This window comes from Dermochelys coriacea, chromosome 2 (assembly GCF_009764565.3).
Source record: "Dermochelys coriacea isolate rDerCor1 chromosome 2, rDerCor1.pri.v4, whole genome shotgun sequence".
In the NCBI taxonomy this organism is placed as follows: Eukaryota; Metazoa; Chordata; order Testudines; family Dermochelyidae; genus Dermochelys; species Dermochelys coriacea.
Window position 1 is genome coordinate 41,416,475 of NC_050069.1, and position 22,360 is coordinate 41,438,834.

Genomic DNA, 22,360 nt, shown 5'->3' on the forward strand with positions numbered 1-22,360 from the left:
ACAGAGAACATGAAAAAATGGGTGTTGCCATACCAACTCTAACGAGACTAATCAATTAAGGTGGGCTATTATTAGCAGGAGAAAAAAAACTTTTGCAGTGATAATCAGGATGGCCCATTTCAAACAGTTGATAAGAAGGTGTGAGTAACAGTAGGGGACAAATTAGCATGGGGAAATAGTTTTTACTTTGTGTAATGACCCATCCACTCCCAGTCTTTATTCAAGACTAATTTAATGGTGTCTAGTTTGTAAATTAATTCAAATTCTGCAGTTTCTCGTTGGAGTCTGTTTTTGAAGCTTTTTTTTTGTTGGAGAATTGAGACTTTTAGGTCTGAAATTGAGTGACCAGGAAGGTTGAAGTGTTCTCCGACTGGTTTTTGAATGTTATAATTCTTGATGTCTGATTTGTGTCCAGAGTTGTCAACAGGCTTTGTTGCAAGGATAGGTTCCTGGGTTAGTTTTTTTGTTGTGTGGTGTGTGGTTGCTGGTGAGTATTTGCTTCAGATTGGGGGGCTGTCTGTAAGCGAGGACTGGCCTGTCTCTCAAGATCTGTGAGAGTGAGGGATCATCCTTCAGGATAGGTTGTAGATCCTTGATGATGTGCTGGAGAGGTTTTAGTTGGGGGCTGAAGGTGACGGCTAGTGGTGTTATGTTACTTTCTTTGTTGGGCCTGTCCTGGAGTAGGTGACTTCTTGGTATTCTTCTGGCTCTGTCAATCTGTTTCTTTTTTTTTTTTGCTGATACAGACTAACACGGCCACCACTCTGAAACCTGTCACCCTGAGACTGCAACCCTAATCCCTTCCTGGTATATGTGTGTGTGTGGCCGGGGGAGACTGGAGAGCGAGCACACCCCATGTCCACCCTGACTTCTATCCCACACTGCTGGGCCCGGCTTCCCACTCTGGGTATTGCAGCCTGGGCATGCCCCAGAAATTTTTCACGTGGTACACATAACTGAACCATTCTCATGGTGTCTACACATACTCTTATCTTACACTGGGCACAATGCGGCTAGGCCAAACTCCCTTCTGTTCACCTCCCAGGCTCTCCACTGCCCCTCTCCCAGCCAGCCTTCTTCTGAGGGCACTCACCATAGTTCCCATACTTGTAGGAGATCTTAAGGCGGTCACTGAACAAGTCCCGCAAGCAGAGCAGAGGGGACATGGGGTGCTGGAATCGGGGCAAGGCCAAACAGGCCCCCAGGAGGGAGCCTTGATGCGGGAGCTGGCCCAATGGCAGCAGCAAGGAGGAACAGCGCTGCCTGCTCAGGTTGGCCTCATGGCCCTGCATCATGATGGGGGGCAGCAGAGCCAAAATTGAGTGAGTGGCATTGCAGCCTGGTGCACGAGGGTCACAGCACTGCTCAGGTTTGGTCTTGTGGAATGGTGAAGGGGCTGTGGGGCCCAATATGAGTGGACAATGGGGCACACAGGGCTGCTCCTCTTCACTGCTGCTGTTGAGCTGGCTTCTGCACCAGTTCATGAACCAGACCTGTTGGAGCTCAGGTTGGGTCCCCCCAGTGAATTTGGCCCTAGGTATGTGCCTAGGTTTTCTATGCCTTAATCTGCTCCTGCAAATGCTATGCACCCTGTGTAATGTGCATACATTTGTGGGTACCAATGCACAGCACCAGTCAGATTTGGCCCAGTCACCTTTCTGTCTGTCATAATGGAGGGGCAGCCAGCTGCAACCCTCTACACCAGATAGCAAGGCCTGGAGTGGGGACCTGGGCCCAGCCCCACAAGACAGGAGCCACCGCTGCAGGGTGAGTGCACATCAGGCTTGCTCTCCAACCTTCCCACTGGGAGGTGCATTTGCCCTGGGATTGCTACCCATCTAGAACCTTCCGGAGACACCATTTGGGAAACACTGTCCCAGAGTATGTCTAACACTAGCAATGTTAAAGCGCTGCCGTATAACGCAGCACCAGTGCTGGGAAAGAGCTCACCACCATGAGGGGAGGGGAGAAGCTACCAGCACTGGGAGCACACTGAAACTTGCAGTGGTCAGGGGTGTGTTTTTTCACACCCCTGAGCAATGTTCCCTCTAATTTTTGACAGGCCGTGTGTGCAAAAAAATTATTCTGTGCAAATTGTTGTGCTTCTGTGAAAATTTTTGTGCACACAGTGTTTCGCCATGTGCGCGGGGTTTTGGATCTGTGTGCATGCGCACAGCTTAGAGTGAACAGTGCCCTGAGCGAGAAAGTTGCAGAGCTGTAAAGTGGCAGTGTAGACAAGTTCCCAGTCTTTCTAGGCTTGTCTACACTGAGTTAATTGATCGCCAGTTAACTTGAGGCAGTTAACGTTTGTAAAGGCTCCTCTAGATGCTCCCCAGATGTTTATTCCAGTGTGCAAATGTCTGTGGTTTATTCCATGGAATGCAGGGAATAGTCTCACTGTTCTGATTGCAGAATGGGGACTGGTGTGCTCCATGAGATACACACGTGCACCTGCATACAGCCTCATTGAAGTCCAAGGGTTTTCCCCCAGGAGACATGGCCGGATTGAGGCTGATGTGAGTTATCAGGAAAATGGGAATGCTCCCCTTTCTCCCACGGGGAAAATGTCTACTAAAATGAATAAACATCTCAAACCATGCTTTGCAAAGTACGTCCTCCTCATTCACAGTTCCTTACGTGTCTGAACGGTGAAACTTTATGCTTAACATTTTTAGTTCTCTGCTTCGGGGGAATGGACAGAATTTCCTTAAGTTTCATATTTTCCAGCACTCCAAATGCAAAAATATGCTCAGACTTTAAAAAAGCAAAACAAATTCCCCTTTTGGGATCATTCCTGGGGAATCTGACTGCAAAAGATGACTTTGTTAAAATTAGGGTTGTAAAACCTGGTTTATAATGGAACAGTTTTGCAATCTTCACTCGCGCAGTTGCTACAAGAGCTGACGTATATCACTCATTTCTTTTCTTGTATTGTGACCACCTTTCTGAATGAAAGGGGACTGTGCTGTTTATCTGCCATATAATTAAAATCGCCCAGTGAGGAAGCGTGGCCTGCTGTTTATAAATGCAGGACTGGGAGCCAGACAGGCTCCTAGATGATCTTTCAGGCTCTGCCAAAGACTTGGACCTTGCATACCCAGGCAGAGCCTCACTGCAATCAACAAGGGTCCAGATGAAGAGGTTTTCATTATCATGGAATTGCTGCATTAAACATTTACGAGAGTTGTATATTGTTAGGGGTTTATTCCTTCACCTGCTTACTTCCCTGGTCCTTCTCGCATGAACAGAGAGCAACAATACCTGAAGTCCAAAGGTGCAAACAATTCGAGTTTATTGAGATGAACTTCCAGCAAGCATGATTCCAATTTCCTTTCTTAGTGTCCCCCTTCCCAGCTCTGACACCCCAGAGCCTTGCCTGTGTCCCTGTTCCCATTTCCCCCCTTAGCAAAACATGATTCCAATTTCCCCACCCCCATTCCCTGTTCCCATTCCCCCCACCCTTACTTCCTGATTGACTGCAGACTATATAGTAAAACTTGAGTTCTGCTTAGCTATACCTTAACCAATCATTTTCCTGAAATTTAACTAACCAATCCTAACATATTGTAACATGATTATTTAACCAATTATATCCCACCACCTTAATTAGTTTACACCCAGAAAAATTAATTATACAGCAGACAGAAACAATCACAGAACCAGACAGAGACCATGCAAATAAACAATAGCTAAGTGGGAACTATAATGACAAAACAATACAGAAGTGAAGATTTCACAACTACATCTATAAAGACATTAGGGTTTCCCAGCTGTGTCTATTGATAAGTGCGTTCTTACCGAACAGAAAACTATCAAACTAAACCTCCTTTTACATCTTCTAGGTGCTTCCCTTTCTCTGAAGGTGATAGGCATTATCAGGACAGGATTGTATTCCTAACAGCCCAATAGCACCTTTTTTCAGTGTTACTAGTTTGGAATGTGAGGATGTGACCGATCGCTTCCCAGCTTATGGCTGCCTCTGTGGCTTAGCCAAAGATCTTAGCCTAAGAACAGGGCCTCAGACTGTCACTGTAAGAGAAAGCCGTAAACAGGCAGACTGTGATTTTGATTCTTTCTTTTATACCTCTATAACTAGCTAAGTGATAAGAATACACCTAAATTCTTATAGTATAGGCCTTTGCAGACAGGCCTGAATATCTATATCCTAACATATATAATATTATGTGCAGGGGTGAAAGTAACTTAAAGGACTTACCGGTACACCGGAGTCCTGAGTGGGGGCATGGCTTCAACGGGAAGAGGCGTGGCCTCAACCGGAAGAGGTGGGTCCTTTAAATCAAGATTTAAAGGCCCCAGGGCTCTGGCTGTGGCTGGGAGTCCCAGGGCCTTTAAATCACCCCGGAGCTACCAGCTGCAGAGGTGGCTGGGAGCCCCGGGATTCAGGGGCGAATTAAAGGGCCAGGAGCTCTGGCCGCTGCAGAGCTCTGGGCCATTTAAATCACCACGGGAGTCCTGCCGCCACTACCCCGAGGCTCCGGCAGTGATTTAAAGGGCGGGGCTCCCCACAGCGGCTGGAGCCCCAGCCCTTTAAATCACCACCAGGGAAGCCAATCCGGTCTGGCACGGCATACCGGCTTACTTTCACCTCTGATTATGGGTGAGATTCTGTGTGAGCACAGAACTCACAGCCCTGAGGAATGGGGGGCTAACATGGCTATAAGCCACCTTGGTGCCCTCCTTCCTAGGCTGCTCTGGGGACTGCAGAGGCCACCAGCATAATTTAGACAATTTCATGGGCTCGCCACCTAGACCACAGGCCTACCCAAAATATCTGCAGCACAGCATGCTGCTTTTCTGCCCAGGACATCCCATTCCTAGCCATGCTGCCAGTACACCCTCTACACCAGAGGTTACCAGGAGTCCACGTTGCCTGCACCAAGGGAATCCTCCACAACTGCATATGGGCTTTTTAGGACCCTTTTGTGCTACCTCAGCCCTTTCATACCGCATAAAGGGGCAGGAGCAGGGATGAAGATCTTGCTCTCAAGTCTTATTTCCTTTTATGCTTATCCTAACAATATTTTTCTAAAACTGCTATATGGAAGCAGTCAATCTTTCTTTCTTAATTTGCATACTGTGGTGTATGTGATATGATTGTTTTCTGTATTGAACTTGTAAAATTTCTTCAAGCAGTTGTCTGCAGGGGCAGTTGGCATCTTGTAAGGCAGAAATGATGCAGCATGTTACAGAGAAGGCACACATTGTGTTCTCTCTTGGAGATTTTATTTTTGTTTGTTCTTGCTTTTCCCTTGCTCTAAAACAAATCATTGGGATTTGAAACATGTGACTGCTCCTTGTGTATTGGGGAAAAAAAACACATAATGAGGCTATCATGGAGTTGGCTGAAAAATGGTAGTTTTGTGACCATTTTAAAAACATATTAAAAATATTAGCACCACAGATTTAAAAAGGAACAATTCTGCACTTATAGGAATTTTTTTCACAGCCGTGTTCATTTTTATTTATTGTTTGTTTTCATTCTTTTCCACTTCCTTTTTTCCTTTTCTTCCCCTTTTTCCAAAGGTGGGGAAAAAAGGAAGGAGGAGAGAAATGGGAAAACCAGAAACTTTATTTTTTTTGCAGGGGGTGGGGGGTTTGAAAAAAAATATTTTTGAAGAAAATTAAAATCTCCTCCCACCCCGCCACACACACACACCAGGGCCGGCTCCAGGCCCCAGCGTTCCAAGCAGGTGCTTGGGGTGGCAGTTCGAAAGGGGCGGCAGTTCCTCCGTCCGTGGTGGCAATTTGGCAGCAGCTTCTCTGTGCTGCTCACCGTGACGGCAAATTGACGGCAGCTTCTTCCTTTTGCCGTCTGCGGCGGCAGTTTTTTTCACTGCTTGGGGCGGCCAAAACTGTAGAGCCGGCCTGACACACACACACACACACATGAATTCCCTTCCCATTTCAATAAAGGATATCTTACAGTGAAAAGGATCTAATGTTAAAAACTTTCATTCAAAAAGATGTTGACCAGCTCTAATTATTACTTGTATAAAATCTTTGAAGCCACTCATAGAGTTTAAGGCCAGAAGGGACTATTAGATCCTCTCACAGGGCTTTCAGTTTCACTCACTGCTTGACTAAAGCATCACTTGTTTGGTGAAGCATCACTTCCAGAAAGGCACCCAGTCTTGATTTGAAGATACCAAGAGACGGAGAATCCACCACTTCTCTAATCACTGTCACTGTTAAAAATGTGTGCCTTATTTCTAAATTGTATTTGTCTGACTTCAACTTCCAGCCACTGGTTCTTGTTATGCCTTTCTCTGCTAAATTAAAGAGCCCTTTACTACCTGGTATTTTCTCCCTGTGAAGGTCCTTGTAAACTGTAATCAAATCACCTCTCAGTCTTCTTTTTGACAAGCTAAACAGACTGCGCTCTCTAAGGCCTTGTGTAACCGACACAGTTTTGTCGATAAAAGTCAGCTTGCGTCACAAAGCAGTGGAGGTGAACACACTGAAATGCTCCTCCCTCCGATGTAACTCCCCTGCTACGCTGACGTAATACAACCACCTCAATAAGCGGTATAGAGTTTTTGCGACATAGTTAGAGTGATGCATCATCAGTATAGTTATGTCTCCCTAATTGGCCTCCAGGAGCTGTCCCACAATGCCCATCCTTACTGCTCTGGTTAGCAGTTTGAACTCCGCTGCCCTGAAGGTACACAGGTATGCACCCCTCCCCCATTTAAAGGCCTGTGAATTTACGAAATTCCTCTTCCTGTTTGCTCGGCATGCACAGTTCACACAGATCTTCCCAGCTTACCATGCCAGCTTTCCACAGCAGATGCTCTCCCACATGGAGTACCCTGAAGCAGTTGGATCTGTTGAGTCTATGGAGAGAGGAGGCTCTGCAGTTACAGCTTCTCTCCAGCCATAGGAACTTTGATACCTATGGGCTGATTGCTAGTGTCATGGATGAGAAGAGGCACAAAAGGGGCACGCAGCAGTGCCGTGTTAAGATCAAGGAGCTGAAGCAAGTGTACCAGAAGGCAAGGGAGGTCAACTGTCACTCTGGTGCAGCACTGAAGACATGCCGCTTCGATAAGGACCTGCACGCCATCCTGGGCGGTGACCCCACCTCCACTGCCAAGAGCCCCATGGATACTTCGGGGGCACTGGGGCCAGTGGCCAGCAGACTCAATCCTGAGGACAAAATGGTGGATGAGGAAGTGGAGGTGGAGGACGATATGGAGCACACAACAGGGTCGTCCGGTGGTGCAGCAAGTCAGGACTTCTTTTTCACGCCAGAGAGGTCTAGCCAGTCCCATCACTCCAGCTCTGGCATATATGATGCAGGAGAGGGGAGCTCTGGTAAGTTCTTATTTTGCTTTGATACTGCACAGTGAGAGGCAGTTGAACTCTCATGTACTTTGTTATATGGTAGAGGAGGGATAAGGGACAGAAATTAACATCAAAGCCAGTCCATCTATGCAGTGGGGGTATGGTGGAAAAGTTTGTTAATGTACACGGGATGTCCCGGAAATCCTCCATAGAGATCTCTAGGAAACTTTCCTGTGGGTATTCTGCAATCCTCTGCTGATTCCTTGGCAGAGCAGCCTTATTTCTTCCCCCACTGTAGGAAACTTTGCCGCGCCACACAGCAATTATTTCTGCAGGGACCAGAACGGCACACAGAGCCAGTCTGAAGCCACATGCATGCAAGAGATGCACCCTTGCATCCTGGGTTCCCCTCTTAGGAGTGAGATAACGGGTTCGATTACCCTCACCTGTGGAAAAGGGTACCAATATTCAAAAGTCTCCCTATCCACTTGTAGTAACCCCCTTCGCAAACCAATCTTTGTTCCTTCTTGCCCCCTTGTCCCCTTCCTTCCCACCCTTCCCCCCCCCCCCGGTGAACTCACCATATTTGGTACTCACGCCAAGCTGTGTACTAGCCAAGGAGCAGTGAGAAAGAGGTGTGTGTAACTGTTGTGATTCACGGCTGTGAGAGCACTCACAATATTGTCTCTGTTCATTGTTTCTTTGCCTTCTGCAAATGTGCCCTTGAGGACCCACTCCTCCACACTGGTGGAGCGCCTCCATCAGATAAGGCAACGAACCAGGAGGAGTAAGGAAGATTTTTTTTGCAAAGTGCTGCAATCAATGGATACAGCACATAGTGAAACAAGAGCATGGAGGGAGATAATTAATGAAAGACTCAGGCTGGATAGCCTGTAAAGGAGATAGGGACAGGAACAGATGATAAAACTCCTTGAGGGCCAGATAGAGATGCTAAAGTTTCTCATTATCCTGCAATCGGAGCACATCCGTGCACAACTCCCCCTGCAGCCACTATAGAACTCCAGTTCATGCCCTCCCCAAATTCCCCCATCACACATGTTCCCCATCATCACGTGTTCTTGGTCCCTCACAGTACCCCGTGCACTCCATACTTGGGACTGGTTTCCCAACAAAAGCTGGAGTTTACACACAGCTGTGAGAGCCCTAACCATAAGACTGTTGCTCATTTTCCCCTATTTGACAAAAAAATTGTGTTTTGTCCTGTTATTAAACTTGAGTCTTTGAAATAAAATGAGTCTTTATTTGTGTCATATGCATGTCGGTCAGTGCTAACATTCAAACACAGTGGCTATAGGTAGGAATATTTGCTTAGTACAGTTAATGCTCAGAAAGCAAGCACTACAGAGGTAATTCAAGGGAGCAAGTAAACATTGCCTGGCCGAATACATCACATAAAGACACATTACTGGGAATCATTGTCAAGCATCTTCAAATTCTCCCTAAGTTTAAAAGCCTCCTGCTTTGCCCCTCTAATTGCCCTGGAATCTGGCTGCTCAAAATAGCAGCCAGCTGATCAGCCACAGCAGTCCATCCCTGGGGAAACTTTTCTCCTTTCACTTTGCAAATATTAGGTAGAGTACAACAGGCCGTGATTGGCATTGGCATATTTTCTGAATTGAGGTCTAATCAGCCAAAAAGACAGTGGCACATTCAGCCGTGATCCAGCACCTGCTGAGCCTGTTGTTGAAGCACTTCTTGCTGCTGTTTAGGTTCCTGGTGTAAGGCTTTATGAGCCAGGGGAACAAGGAGCAGGCAGGGTCTCCAAGAATCACTATGGGCATTTCCACATCCCCCAGTGGAATCTTCTGGTCTGGAAAGGAATCCCAGCGTGCAGCTTTCTATACAGTCCAGTGTTCCAAAAGATGCATCTTCCCTGACCGTCCCCTACTGATGTCAGTGAAATAACCCCGGTGACCCACCAGCACCTGCAAGACCATGGAGAACTCTGTTAAAAGATAGTTTGGGGCCAAAATTAGGATATGAGTACTGTCTATTGCCTCACTGCAGTTAGGGAATCCCATTGCCTCAAAGCCATCAATTATCTCCTGTCCATTACCGAGAGTCACAGTACTTTGTAGCAGGAAGCGATTAATAGCTGTGCATATGTGCATCATGGCAACCCTCACTTTCCAACCCCAAACTGATTCATTACTGACCTGTAGCAGTCTGGAGTTGCCAGCTTCCACACCGCGATTGCCATTCACTTTTCCACAGTGAGGGGAGCTCTGGTGTCCTTGTGCTGCAATGCTGAGGTGAGCTCCACACATCACAATTCGATCCCACCACTCAGTGCTTGTTTCCTGAGCCCAGAACCGACAATCCATTGCTGATCTGTGAATGCCAGCAGCAATCTTGAATTATTTGTTTCCAGGGCAGGGCAGGCATCACCGATTTACTCTCTGTTTTGCAGCTCATGAAATACTGTAGGACCAGTTGCTTTGTGTTCATAACGCTCATAACTAGACCGGTCAGCAGCTCAGGATCCAGGCTGCCAGGCAGAGATGGTGGGCACACAGTTTACAAGGCGTGTTGAAAAATGGCGCAAAATGAAGTCGGAAGCCCATGGAATAATGGGACGAAAAGAACTGCATCATGGGATGGTGAGAATGCCCCCATGATGCACCGCAATCCATTCCCAGAGCTCCCAGCAGCAGAGGGTGACACAGGGTGGCAAGTTGCACAGTGGGATAGCAAGAGCAACGATTGTGGACTTGCTTCATCGACACGAGGAGAGTTGTATGGATATGCACAAACAATGTAATTAAAGCAGCTTATGATTGTCAGAGTAACTTAAGTCAACTTAATTCTGCAGTGGCCTAAGTCCCTCCCTGTAAGTAGAGCGAGCCACTTGCACACACTAGCACGACCAGGGACAACTGCCAGTTAGCCTGGTGCCCACCCCAGTGGGCAGAACTGGAGGCGATACAGCCACACCAGAGGAGCTGCCAATGTGGGGCGCTGGCTCCTGCGAGCGGTGGCCCAACATGCTGCTTCTTTCACCGTGGTGGTTCCTAATAGAGCCCTGCAGCTCTGTAGATATCCACTTTATATCTGTGGATATCTGCATTCGTGGATATAATTCTGCGAATGTGGATATCCACAGATGCAGATCTTCATGTATATAAAATTTGTATCCATGCAGGGCTCTACCTCTAAATCAATTTCTCCAGCCCTCAGATAATTGTAGTGGCTCTTTTTTGCCATGATGAACTTGTTTATTTTTTGATTTATCTGAGGACTTTAAAGGCATCACCCATTTGATTCCTTGGTGCCAAATGAATGAGGAGTACTTGTGGCACCTTAGAGACTAACAAATTTTTTTGAGCATAAGCTTTCGTGGGCTAAAACCCACTTCATCAGATGCATGCAGTGAAAAATACAGTAGGAAGATAGATAGATATACAGAGAACATGAACAAATGGGGGGTTGCCATACCAACTCTAAGGAGAGTAATCGATTAAGGTGGGCTATTAGCAGGAGAAAAAAAACTTTTGTAGTGATAATCAGGATGGCCCATTTCAAACAGTTGACAAGAAGGTGTAAATAACAGTAGGGGAAAAATTAGCATGGGGAAACAGTTTTTAGTTTGTGTAATGACTCATCCACTCCCCGTCTTTATTCAAGCCTAATTTAATGGTGTTCAGTTTGCAAATTAATTCCAGTTCTGCAGTTTCTTGTTGGAGTCTGTTTTTGAAGTTTTTTTTGTTGACTAATGGCGACTTTTAGGTCTGTAATTGAGTGTCCAGGTGTCCAGTTTGCTGGAGTGTCCCTGGACACTCAATTACAGACCTAAAAGTCACCATTAGTTTCCCCATGCTAATTTTGCCCCTGCTGTTACTGTGACACCTTCTTATCAACTGTTTGAAATGGACCATCCTGATTATCACTACAAAAGTTTTTTTTCTCCTGCTGATAATAGCCCACCTTAATTGATATATATATATATCTTCCTACTGTATTTTCCACTGCATGCATCCGATTAAGTGGGCTTTAGCCCATGAAAGCTTATGCTCACATAAATTTGTTAGTCTCTAAGGTGCCACAAGTACTCCTCGTTCTTTTTGCTGATACAGACTAACACGGCTACCACTCTGAAACCTTGGTGCCAAATGTAATTCTGAGCTAAATGGAGGATTTATAGTTGTGCTAATTTAGTTTATGTAAGAAGGTGAACATTACTGTTGAAATTCCTAGCCAGTAATTAAAATTAAATGTTGCTCTCTGTCAGGAGGGGGAATGCAGAACAGAAGATGAGCTCAAAAAACAAAGTTCCATGTATCATGCAAAAAGAAATAACTTAAACAGTATAGAGTTTGGAAGACTCTAGTTTCAAAAAGATTTGGATGTCTCAATCTTCAGAATGGGTCTGATTCAACTCCCATAATAATCAATTGAAAGACTTCCATTGATTCCAACAGAAGTTAGATCAGGCTCAAAAACCAGGGTTTTGGATTTGTAGGAAAGCAGTAGAAGGTGTGCAATCATGTTGAGGGACGTGACAGATCTTTTGCTAACCTGATAAATGAAGTTACACTTGTCAACTGTTGAAAATGGGTCATCCTGATTATCACTACAAAAGGTTTTTTCTCCTGCTGATAATAGCTCACCTTAATTGATCACTCTCATTATAGTGTGTATGGCACCACCCATTTTTTCATGTTCTCTGTGTATATATATCTTCCTACTGTATTTTCCATTGCATGCATCCGATGAAGTGGGTTTTAACCCACGAAAACTTATGCTCAAATAAATTTGTTAGTCTCTAAGGTGCCACAAGTACTCCTTGTTCTTTTTGCTGATACAGACGAACATGGCTACCACTCTGAAACCTGTATACAAGGCTGTAATTATTCCATCTGTAGTTTTGGTGACATTAATAAGCTAACAGTTATACATTCTTCTTTATAATATCACTGCAGATCCCCTGAAAAGCATAATTCTTGTTAACATGAATAGTTGGGTGTATACTCTTTCTCTCTAGTGACTAATCTGGACTTTGGAATGTACTATAGTAAACTTGGAGATAGCCAGTTGGTACATAACTAAAAGATGAGAGCTAAAGAAATGGAGCATTGTTATTTTTGTAGGAGTGAGCAATGAAAATTCAACTAGCTTTCAAAAGTACATGCATTCGCTATCTAACGAAACAAACAAGAATTTAATTCACTGGCTTTACAAATCACTCCATTTTCTTCAAAGGAGTTAACTGCTGATTTACATTCACAGTATCTAGACTAGAGTTGTTGGCCCTGTTGTAACAAATTTTAATTGGTTATCAATTAGTGCATTAACCTGACATGATCACAAATGCTAATATGGACACCTCGCAAACAATTGCTTCTGGCCAGGGTTTACCTGATGGGTCAGCCACCACCAGGAGTAACGCTTGTGTTCTAGAACAAATGTTTGTGAAATGTGTACATTAGCACTTACAAGCAAAGTGTTACATTACAACATGACCAAACACTCTAGTCTAGATAAAATGTGAGAGGGGACTCCCATGTCCTGTGTCCTAGGCACAGTGTCAGAAATCTAGTTTAAATGGGGTTTGTCTTGACTAGGAAGGTAGGAGCATTTGTTTTACAATGCATTAACTAGCCCGTTCTAACTAACACCTGCTAAAACTCCAATGCTTCAAGTCAATCAGATTAACATGTATTGCAGTACATCTTGCCTATACTAGAATTTTAGCTAACACAGTCTAACTATACATATTTTATCCTAGTCAAGACAAACCCAATGCAACAACTAGTATGGATTGCATTATTTCAGTCTAAATTTTTTGTTCATTTTGATCAGACTTCGACCTCACTTAAATCTACATTACCCAGAGGGTTTATTACAAAAGTTATGTCAAAACAGGACCCTTATGTGCATATGCAGACTTTCATCAAAATAATTGAGGGTATGAATTAAAACTGATTTAATTATTTTGGTTTCAGTATGTGTGTAGACAAGTCCTGGCTCCATTTAGTTTGTCCTGTGAGTCTAACTTATTTTCTCTCAAAACTTTCTTTCCATGCTTATTTTTGTCTTTTGGATTTGTTGTCACTGGGTTCTTGTATTTATCTACTCCTTTTCTGTTGATATTAATCTCCTTGCTTTATGTTTCTCTCTTTCCCCTGACAAGCTGTATTTCTCTGCAGTGACTAAGCCATCATGAATGTTATCATTTGGAGCCTTTGTTATCATGCAGCAATGATTCAGTCCTCAAAGTTGACAGACAGTGACAATCTACATACCACACAGACTATGCTGACAGCTTGTGCTACACACTCTCAAAGAAACTGCGGAACCACCTGATCAACATCCTCTACAGCAAACAGGGCAAGATTAATACTGAGCTCTCAAAACTGGATACTCTCATAAAGAACCAACCTTCCACACAAACTTCCTCATGGCTGAACTTTACAAAAACTAGACAAGCCATCTACAACACACACTTTGCTTCTCTACAAAAGAAAAAGGACACTAAACTCTCGAAACTACTACATGCCACAAGTGGCCACAACAGTGGTTCCCTTAACCCACCCAGCAATATTGTTAATCTGTCCAACTATACTCTTAGCCCAGCAGAAGAATCTGTCGTATCTCGGGGCCTCTCCTTTTGCCCCTCCACCCCCACGAACATGATACAGTTCTGTGGTGACCTAGAATCCTATTTTCGAAGTCTCCGACTCAAGAAATATTTCCAACACACCTCTAACCAATCTATTAACCCACAAGGACTTTCCTACCAACACTACAAAAAGAAGGATTCTGGGTGGACTCCTCCTGAAGGTCGAAATAACAGACTGGACTTATACATAGAGTGTTTCCTCCGACGTGCATGGGCTGAAATTGTGGAAAAGCAGCATCACTTGCCCCATAACCTCAGCCGTGCAGAACACAATGCCATCCACAGCCTCAGAAACAACTCTGACATCATAATCAAAAAGGCTGACAAAGGAGGTGCTCTCGTCATCATGAATAGGTCGGAATATGAACAAGAGGCTACTAGGCAGCTCTCCAACACCACTTTCTACAAGCCATTACCCTCTGATCCCACTGAGAGTTACCAAAAGAAACTACAACATTTGCTCAAGATACTCCCTGAAAAAGCACAAGAACAAATCCGCACAGACACACCTCTGGAACCCCGACCTGGGGTATTCTATCTGCTACCCAAGATCCATAAACCTGGAAATGCTGGCTGCCCCATCATCTCAGGCATTGGCACCCTGAGAGCAGGATTGTCTGGCTATGTAGACTCCCTCCTCAGGCCCTACGCAACCAGCACTCCCAGCTATCTTTGAGACATCACTGACTTCCTGAGAAAACTAAAATTAATCAGTGATCTTCCTAAAAACAACATCCTAGCCACTATGGATGTAGAAGCCCTCTACACCAACATTCCACACAAAGATGGACTACAAGCCGTCAGGAACAGTATCCCCGATAATGTCACGGCTAACCTGGTGGCTGAACTTTGTGACTTTGTCCTCACCCATAATTATTTCACATTTGGTGACAATGTATACCTTCAAATCAGCGGCACTGCGATAGGTACCCGCAGGGCCCCACAGTATGCCAACATTTTTATGGCTGACTTAAAACAACGCTTCCTCAGCTCTCGTCCCCTACTGCCCCTACTCTACTTGCGCTACATTGATGACATCTTCATCATCTGGACTCATGGAAAAGAAGCCCTTGAGGAATTCCACCAGGATTTCAATAATTTCCATCCCACCATCAACCTCAGCCTGGACCAGTTCACACAAGAGATCCACTTCCTGGACACTACGGTGCTAATAAGCGATGGTCACATAAACACCACCCTATATCAGAAACCTACTGACCGCTATTCCTACCTACATGCCTCTAGCTTTCATCCAGATCACACCACACGATCCTTTGTCTACAGCCAAGCTCTACGATATAACCGCATTTGCTCCAACCCCTCAGACAGAGACAAACACCTATAAGATCTCTATCATGCATTCTTACAACTACAATACCCACCTGCTGAAGTGAAGAAAAAGATTGATAGAGCCAGAAGAGTACCCAGAAGTCACCTACTACAGGACAGGCCCAACAAAGAAAATAACAGAACGCCACTAGCCATCACCTTCAGCCCCCAACTAAAACCTCTCCAATGCATCATCAAGGATCTACAACCTATCCTGAAGGATGACCCATCACTCTCACAGATCTTGGGAGACAGGCCAATCCTTGCTTACAGACTGCCCCCCAACCTGAAGCAAATACTCACCAGCAACCACACACCACACAACAGAACCACTAACCCAGGAACCTATTCTTGCAACAAAGCCCGTTGCCAACTCTGTCCACATATCTATTCAGGGGACACCATCATAGGGCCTAATCACATCAGCCACACTATCAGAGGCTCGTTCACCTGCGCATCTACCAATGTGATATATGCCATCATGTGCCAGCAATGCCCCTCTGCCATGTACATTGGTCAAACTGGACAGTTTCTACGTAAAAGAATAAATGGACACAAATCAGACATCAAGAATTATACCATTCAAAAACCAGTCGGAGAACACTTCAATCTCTCCGGTCACATGATTACAGACCTGAGAGTGGCTACCCTTCAACAAAAAAACTTCAAAAACAGACTCCAACGAGAGACTGCTGAATTGGAATTAATTTGCAAACTGGATACAATTAACTTAGGCTTGAATAGAGACTGGGAGTGGATGAGTCATTACATTAAGTAAAACTATTTCCCCATGTTATTTCTCCCCACACCCCACTGTTCCTCAGACGTTCTTGTTAACTGCTGGAAATGGCCCACCTTGATTATCACTACAAAAGGTTTTCCTCCTTCCCCCTCTCCTTCCTGCTGATAATAGCTCATCTTAAGTGATCACTCTCCTTACAGTGTGTATGATAAAACCCATTGTTTCATGTTCTCTATGTGTGTATATAAATCTCCCCACTGTATTTTCCACCGAATGCATCCGATGAAGTGAGCTGCAGCTCACGAAAGCTTATGCTCAAATAAATTTGTTAGTTTTTAAGGTGCCACAAGTACTCCTTTTCTTTTCTGAGAATACAGACTAACACAGCTGCTACTCTGAAACCAGTGAAGCCTGTAGTGTCTGTGGAAAGCTCAGTCAAACAAAGAATAACAGCTTTCATCTAGTCAGGATTCTAGCAGCATCTCTTGACTGGTATCAGGCAGAGGCTACTAGAACAAATGAAAAGGAATGTGGGTTTCCAGGAGCTTAGAACAGTTTCTGAAAAAGCAGCAAGTAGCTCAGGAAAATGTTTGCTGAACTCAGCTTCGTGTTTGTGTTTTGTTTTGGGTTTTGGGGTTGCAGGGATGGGGGAGGCTGTAAAAGGAGAGAGCAGGCCATTTCTTTTCTGGACAGCAAGCCTGCAGTACTCCTTATCAGGCAGTCTACTAGTTTACATCTCTAGCTAAAACTAGAGTGTGCAGGAACAGGCTGACAGTTCTGGAAGATTATCAGCAAGTGCTACACCTCGAGTATTTGGCTAAACAACTGTTGTTAGAAGACACTCTGAGTTGGAGAAAACTATGCTCTGAGTTGGAAAAAGCTTGAGTTCCTTCCTTCAACACTTTACTTGGTGCTGCATACAAGACAGAAGAAGACCTGGCCTTTGCTCTGAAAAGTTTACTGCCTAAATTGATAATATAATTTCTTAACTCAGGGTGGGGCTGGAGCAGGGGTGGGAAGAGGAGGGGTTGAATGGAACCGGCTAGGACCGGGTCACTTGCTGCTGCCAAGTCCCCCACTAGCCCCCCAGGCCACCCAGACCCTGCATCCCCCTGAAACGCAGGACCCTCGAAAGCACAGAGCCCGGAGCGATTGCCCCAATCCATTCTATTGATGGGATGGCTCTGAAAATATAAGCCCAAACATTGGTGGAGCCGGGCCCACCTTCCTGAATATTGGTGGAACACGAGCACCACGGACCCATTTAACTCGCTGCCTGTGGACAAGGGAGTGTATACAAGGTATACACTACCTTTTATGTCTACACAGCAGCTGGGTAATTATATAATTGCCCAATCTGGGTAGATGTATACATGCTTGCTCTGATTGAGCTAGCATACTAAAAATAACAGTGTGGCTGCAGCGGCTTAGGCTAGTTCCCAAGTACAAGCTCGTTCGAGACCCTAGGTACGTACTCAGGTGGCTAGCCTGAGCTGCCGCCTCTGCCGCATTGCTATTTTAGAGTGCTAACAAGGGTTGCCAACTTTCTCATTGCTGACAATTGGACCCCCCTTGCCACATCTCTTCCCCCAAGGCCCTACCCCCTACTCCGCCTCTTCGTCCAGGCCACCTGCTCGCTCCTCTCCCTCTCTTTACCCATCACTCGCTGTTCTCCCCCTTCCTCATAGCTAGATCCTCCCCTTCCCCGCAGCTGGGCTCGCTCTGCTCTAAAGCTACAGCCTGACATGGAGCCTGCTGCCTGCCTGCCCATGATATGCAAGTAGGAGGCAGCCCTGGCTGAGCAGGGGCTGGCACAAGTTGATAACCCAATGCCCCTCTCCCCCCTGTCCTGTGGTAACTGGACTTTTGGTGTCTGGTCAGTACATCAGACCGGACACTGCCATGTCCCCTTTTTGACTGGACTTTCCAGTTGAAAACTGGGCACCTGGCAACCCTAGCACTAACTGCTAAACTTCACATGGCCACACTGCTATTTTAGCACACTAACTCAAGCAGAGCTAGGACAAGTACGTCTACCCAAGATGGAAATTACACCTCTCCAGTAGGGTTGCCAACTTTCTAATGGCACAAAACTGAACACCTAGCCCCACCCCTTCTCTGAGGCCCCACCCTCTTCCCAGCCCTTTCCCCAAGGCCTTGCCCCCCCACTCACTACATTCCCCCTCCCTTAGTGGCTCGCTGTCCTCCCACCCTCACTCACTTTCACTGGGCTGGGGCAGGGGCTTGGCGTGCAAGAGGGGGTATGGGCTCTGGGCTGGGGATGAGGGCTTTGGGGTGCAGGAGGGGGCTCCAGGTTTGGGGAGGGCTCAGGGTTGGGGTGCAGGCTTACCTCGGATGTCTCCTAGTCAGTGGTGTAGCGGGGCATGCTTCCCTGGAAGCGGCCAGCAGGTCTGTAACTAGTAGACAGGGGGTCAGGAGGCTCCGCACACTGCTCTTACCCGCAGGCACCCCCCCCCGCAATGCCGGGGGCAGCTCGCAGAGCCCCGTGGTCCCCCCGGCTAGGAGCTGGACCTGCTGGCCCTTTCCAGGGCACAGTGCGGTTCCAAGACAGGTAGGGACTAGCCTGTGTTAGTGCCGCAGCACCACTGTCTGGACCTTTAACGGCCCAGTTGGTGGTGCTAACCAGAGCCACCAGGGTCCTTATTCAACTGGGTGTTCCAGTCAGAAACTGGACACTTGGTCACCCTACCTACCAGCTCAGTGTAGACATAACCTGAGAGGGTAGGCTTGAGCTCAAGCTTTAACTCAACCAGTACAGTGTTAAAATATACACTGCCTTGCCTGTGCTAGACTGAAATGTGTTAGCCTGTTAGCTAGCATGCTAGCACCATGCTTAAATCCTAGTCTGGACAAAGACCAAAGGGCTGTAGCAATATCCTGAATAAACTTTATTGATTTAAATTAAACCTTATTATATTAAGTTTAATACCTTTGGGGTCCATTAAAAATGCAGTCGTTTGTGTTATTGTGAGAGTGTATGCAACTTCTCTAAGGGTATGTCTATACCACCTGCTGGATCGGCAGGCATTGATCGATCCAGCGGAGATCTATTTATCACATCTAGATATGATAAATGGACCCCCCAGTGCTCTCCTGTTGACTCCTGTACTCCACTGGCGTGAGAGGCGCAGGGGGAGCATCATCAGTTGACTCACTGCAGTGAAGACACCGCGGTGAGTAGATCTAAGTAGTCAACTTCAGCTATGTTATTCATGTAGCTGAAGTTGCATAACTTAGATCGATCCCGCCCCCAGCGCAGACCAGGCCTAGAAGGAGTGGGCATGCTGATCTAATTCCTCCAGTTATTACCCTTTTTGAGTCTTCACTCTAGGGAGGAGACCCATTGTCTGACTGATTATTTATTCAGGGTCTCTTCAGAAGTTCAGACTGGATTTTTCAGAGACCTGCCGACAAAGAAAGGACTTTGGGATAAATAACTGACTCTGGGCTTTTGTTCTGATCCAGCCAACTGACAGGCCCTTCAGTCCATGGTGGGCCCCAATCCTTAGCAAAGGATTGGAAGGACTTTGGCCTACCGAGGCCCCATAAGCCTGTGTTCTTGTTCTGAGCAAAAGGTGTGATGAACTTGAAACCACAGGAAAACCCTTGGGGTGGGGTTTTGAAGGACTGCTTCTGCCAGAGTCTATGTTGGAAGGGGTGATCTCTGGTAAGTTTATTATCTTGCGTGTAGGTTCTTTTGTTGTTTTTGATATGTTTTGACTCAAATGCTTTTCCTTTTTAAGAATAAAATAGGCTTGCTTAGTGTTGTAGCAATCAGGCAAGGTACTAACAAACTTCAACAGGACTTTATTTTTAAATTGGAAATCTCTTTACCAAGCTGCTGCTGCACCCTCGGTAGCTCTCACTCCGCCTCCTCAACTTTCCCCCACTCCTTCCTGTTTTCTGTCCTTTCAGACTCCCAAAAGCCAGTGCTCCCAGTTCTAATAATTACAAGTAGCATCTAAACACCACACTTGGGTAGAATTGTATGGTCACTTATAATTGTGAGCAACTACCCTTATTAGTCTCTGAAGAAAAACAAGCAGGCCTGCTTAGACAGACTGTCTTTTCATGGGTTGGGAATGTGAAGGTAGGAAATTATTCAGCCTGGGAATACCCAAATCAGATGGGAGAATCAGACTACTGCTTGAGCCCGAAGCCTGAGAGTGGGGCCCTTGCTGGACCATAGAGGGGAAATACAGATGCAGTTACCCTGAATTGTGACACATGGTACTAGAAACATGGTTTTCACCCTGCCAAGACCAAACTGTGTTATACCATGATCAGGACACAACTGTTATAACATGGTGCATCCACACAGGTTACTTTGTAGCATAGCTTGGCCTTTGAGCTTGCTGAAGTAGCACCTAAATATCTTTTTTTCCAAAATAATGTATGCTGTTTTCATTTTTTGAATTTTCCAACTTTGTGTAAAGTTTGCTAATCTCATTGGAAAGCAGAAATCCCAACTCGAACAGAATGTGGTGAAATAACAAAATGCATTAAGGAAATTATCAGGATACCTGTGTTGCTGGATATCTTGTCTCATATGATGAATACATTAGCACACAAATGACTTTACTGTGGTGTGCAGAGTCTGATTGCTGTTGACTTAGCTTCTAGCCTCTATAATAAAATTGTTAAACATTCTTAGCTCTATAAAAAATGCATGTCAGTATAACATTTTCTCAAATCCTATCAAGCTTTCTTTGGATATCCTACAATGTCAAAGGATGGCAAAAACAACTTGTACAATGGAATAACCTTTCAATTTACAGTTGTTTACTGCTCATGTCCCAGGCAGAATGCACCATCTTCATTATCTTTATGGGTATTCATGCAGAGACATTCCTCATTGATTTAGTTAGTGAGGCATGAATTCAATAACTGAAAAAATCAATTATTTGGGATTTTTTATTCCTGATTTATCCTTTCACAAAAGTGTTAGCAGGATCCTTCTGTTCTATTATGCCTGTATAAATTCATAAGTAGCAATGTTTTAATTTTCTTTGTTTTTTAATTAAATTTTACAGACTCAGCTCTTGGGTGTTTTGTTGGCAATCACTGGAAATTTTCTGATTAGTATCCCTTTGAATATCCAGGTATGAAATAATTTTTTATAATTATTTTGATTTATTTAATTTTTAGTAAATGTATGTATTTAAAAAGTGCTTTAATTAGATAAATAAAAATCATTTTAATAGTCCACTGAAATGTAGGCTCCCCCACACCCAGTAACTCTGTGATAGTGCAATGGTTCTCTACCTTTTCTATATTGTGACCCCATGTTACAACAGAAGAAAGTTTCAGAATTCCTTCTTCCAACTAGCCATAAAAACACTACACCCTTGGACCTCTTCATGACCCCAGTGGTGAGTGTCACCCTCAGCTTGAGAGCAGTGGCGGATTAATGATTATGCTGCCCCTAGGCCCAGAAATAATTGCCGCCCGCCCCAGCAACTCCCCCGCCCCAGCTTACCTCTGCTCTGCCTCCACTCCTGCCTCCTCCCCTGAGCACGCCACCGGATCCTGCTTCTCCCCACTCCCTGCTTGTGCACGGAAACAGCTTCGCGAAGGAGGGGGAAAGGGGGGAACACGGTGCGCTCAGGAGAGGAGGTTGGGCCGGGATGGGGATATGAGGAAGGTGATCAATAGGGGCAGGGAGAGGTGGGGAATGGGGGCGGGAAGGGGTGGAGTTGGGGCGGGGCCGGGGGCGGAGGGTGCGAACCGGCACCAGGGGGAAGCAGCCTCTGGCTGCTATTATAAATTTGCCACCCCTGCAAATTTGCCGCCCTAGGCCTAGGCCTTGTCAGCCTAGGTGTTAATACGCTGCTGCTTAAGAGCCAGTGTGTTAGTGAATGCAAATCCTAAAGTGAAGCTGCCCATAAACAAAGATCCCAATCCTGTTTAATAGAACTAGTCTTGTAAATAAATTCACACATTTACTTAAATGTTTGCAAGATTGGGGTGGAAAGCAGTGCTCGCCAGCCTAGTTTCATTGTGCAAGATGAAGGAAATGCTAATAATAAATAGCATAAAGGACAAAAAGCAAACTGTGGTCCTGACCTTGCAACTGCACCTTCAAGAGTAATCCCTTGAACGCAGTTGGACTGTTGGCATGAGTAAGGATCACTGATGTGAATGCTTAAAATCTCTTCTGTTTTAATAATCAAAATTGCTACTAGTTAAACAGTAGCCATTTTTATTGTGATTTTTTTTATTTTGAAAATGTCCCTTTAAGTATTTTCAGTAATCTTACCAATGAATGTTTACTGGCAGAACCCGTGTTTGAAGCTTTGAAGATTTAAAAAAAAGAAAAGAGA

The 22,360-nt window shown here is 45.3% G+C and overlaps 1 protein-coding gene across 2 annotated transcripts in view; it reads left to right on the forward strand.

Annotated features, from left to right (window-relative positions):
- Nucleotides 1–22,360, forward strand: part of NIPAL2 (NIPA like domain containing 2) — a 69,766-nt gene that overhangs the window by 4,159 nt on the left and 43,247 nt on the right. For both annotated transcript variants that reach the window (XM_038391058.2, XM_038391060.2), the window contains exon 2: nucleotides 21,071–21,139. In XM_038391058.2, coding sequence (XP_038246986.1) covers nucleotides 21,071–21,139 — 69 coding nt within the window. The remainder of the gene's footprint in view (nucleotides 1–21,070; nucleotides 21,140–22,360) is intronic.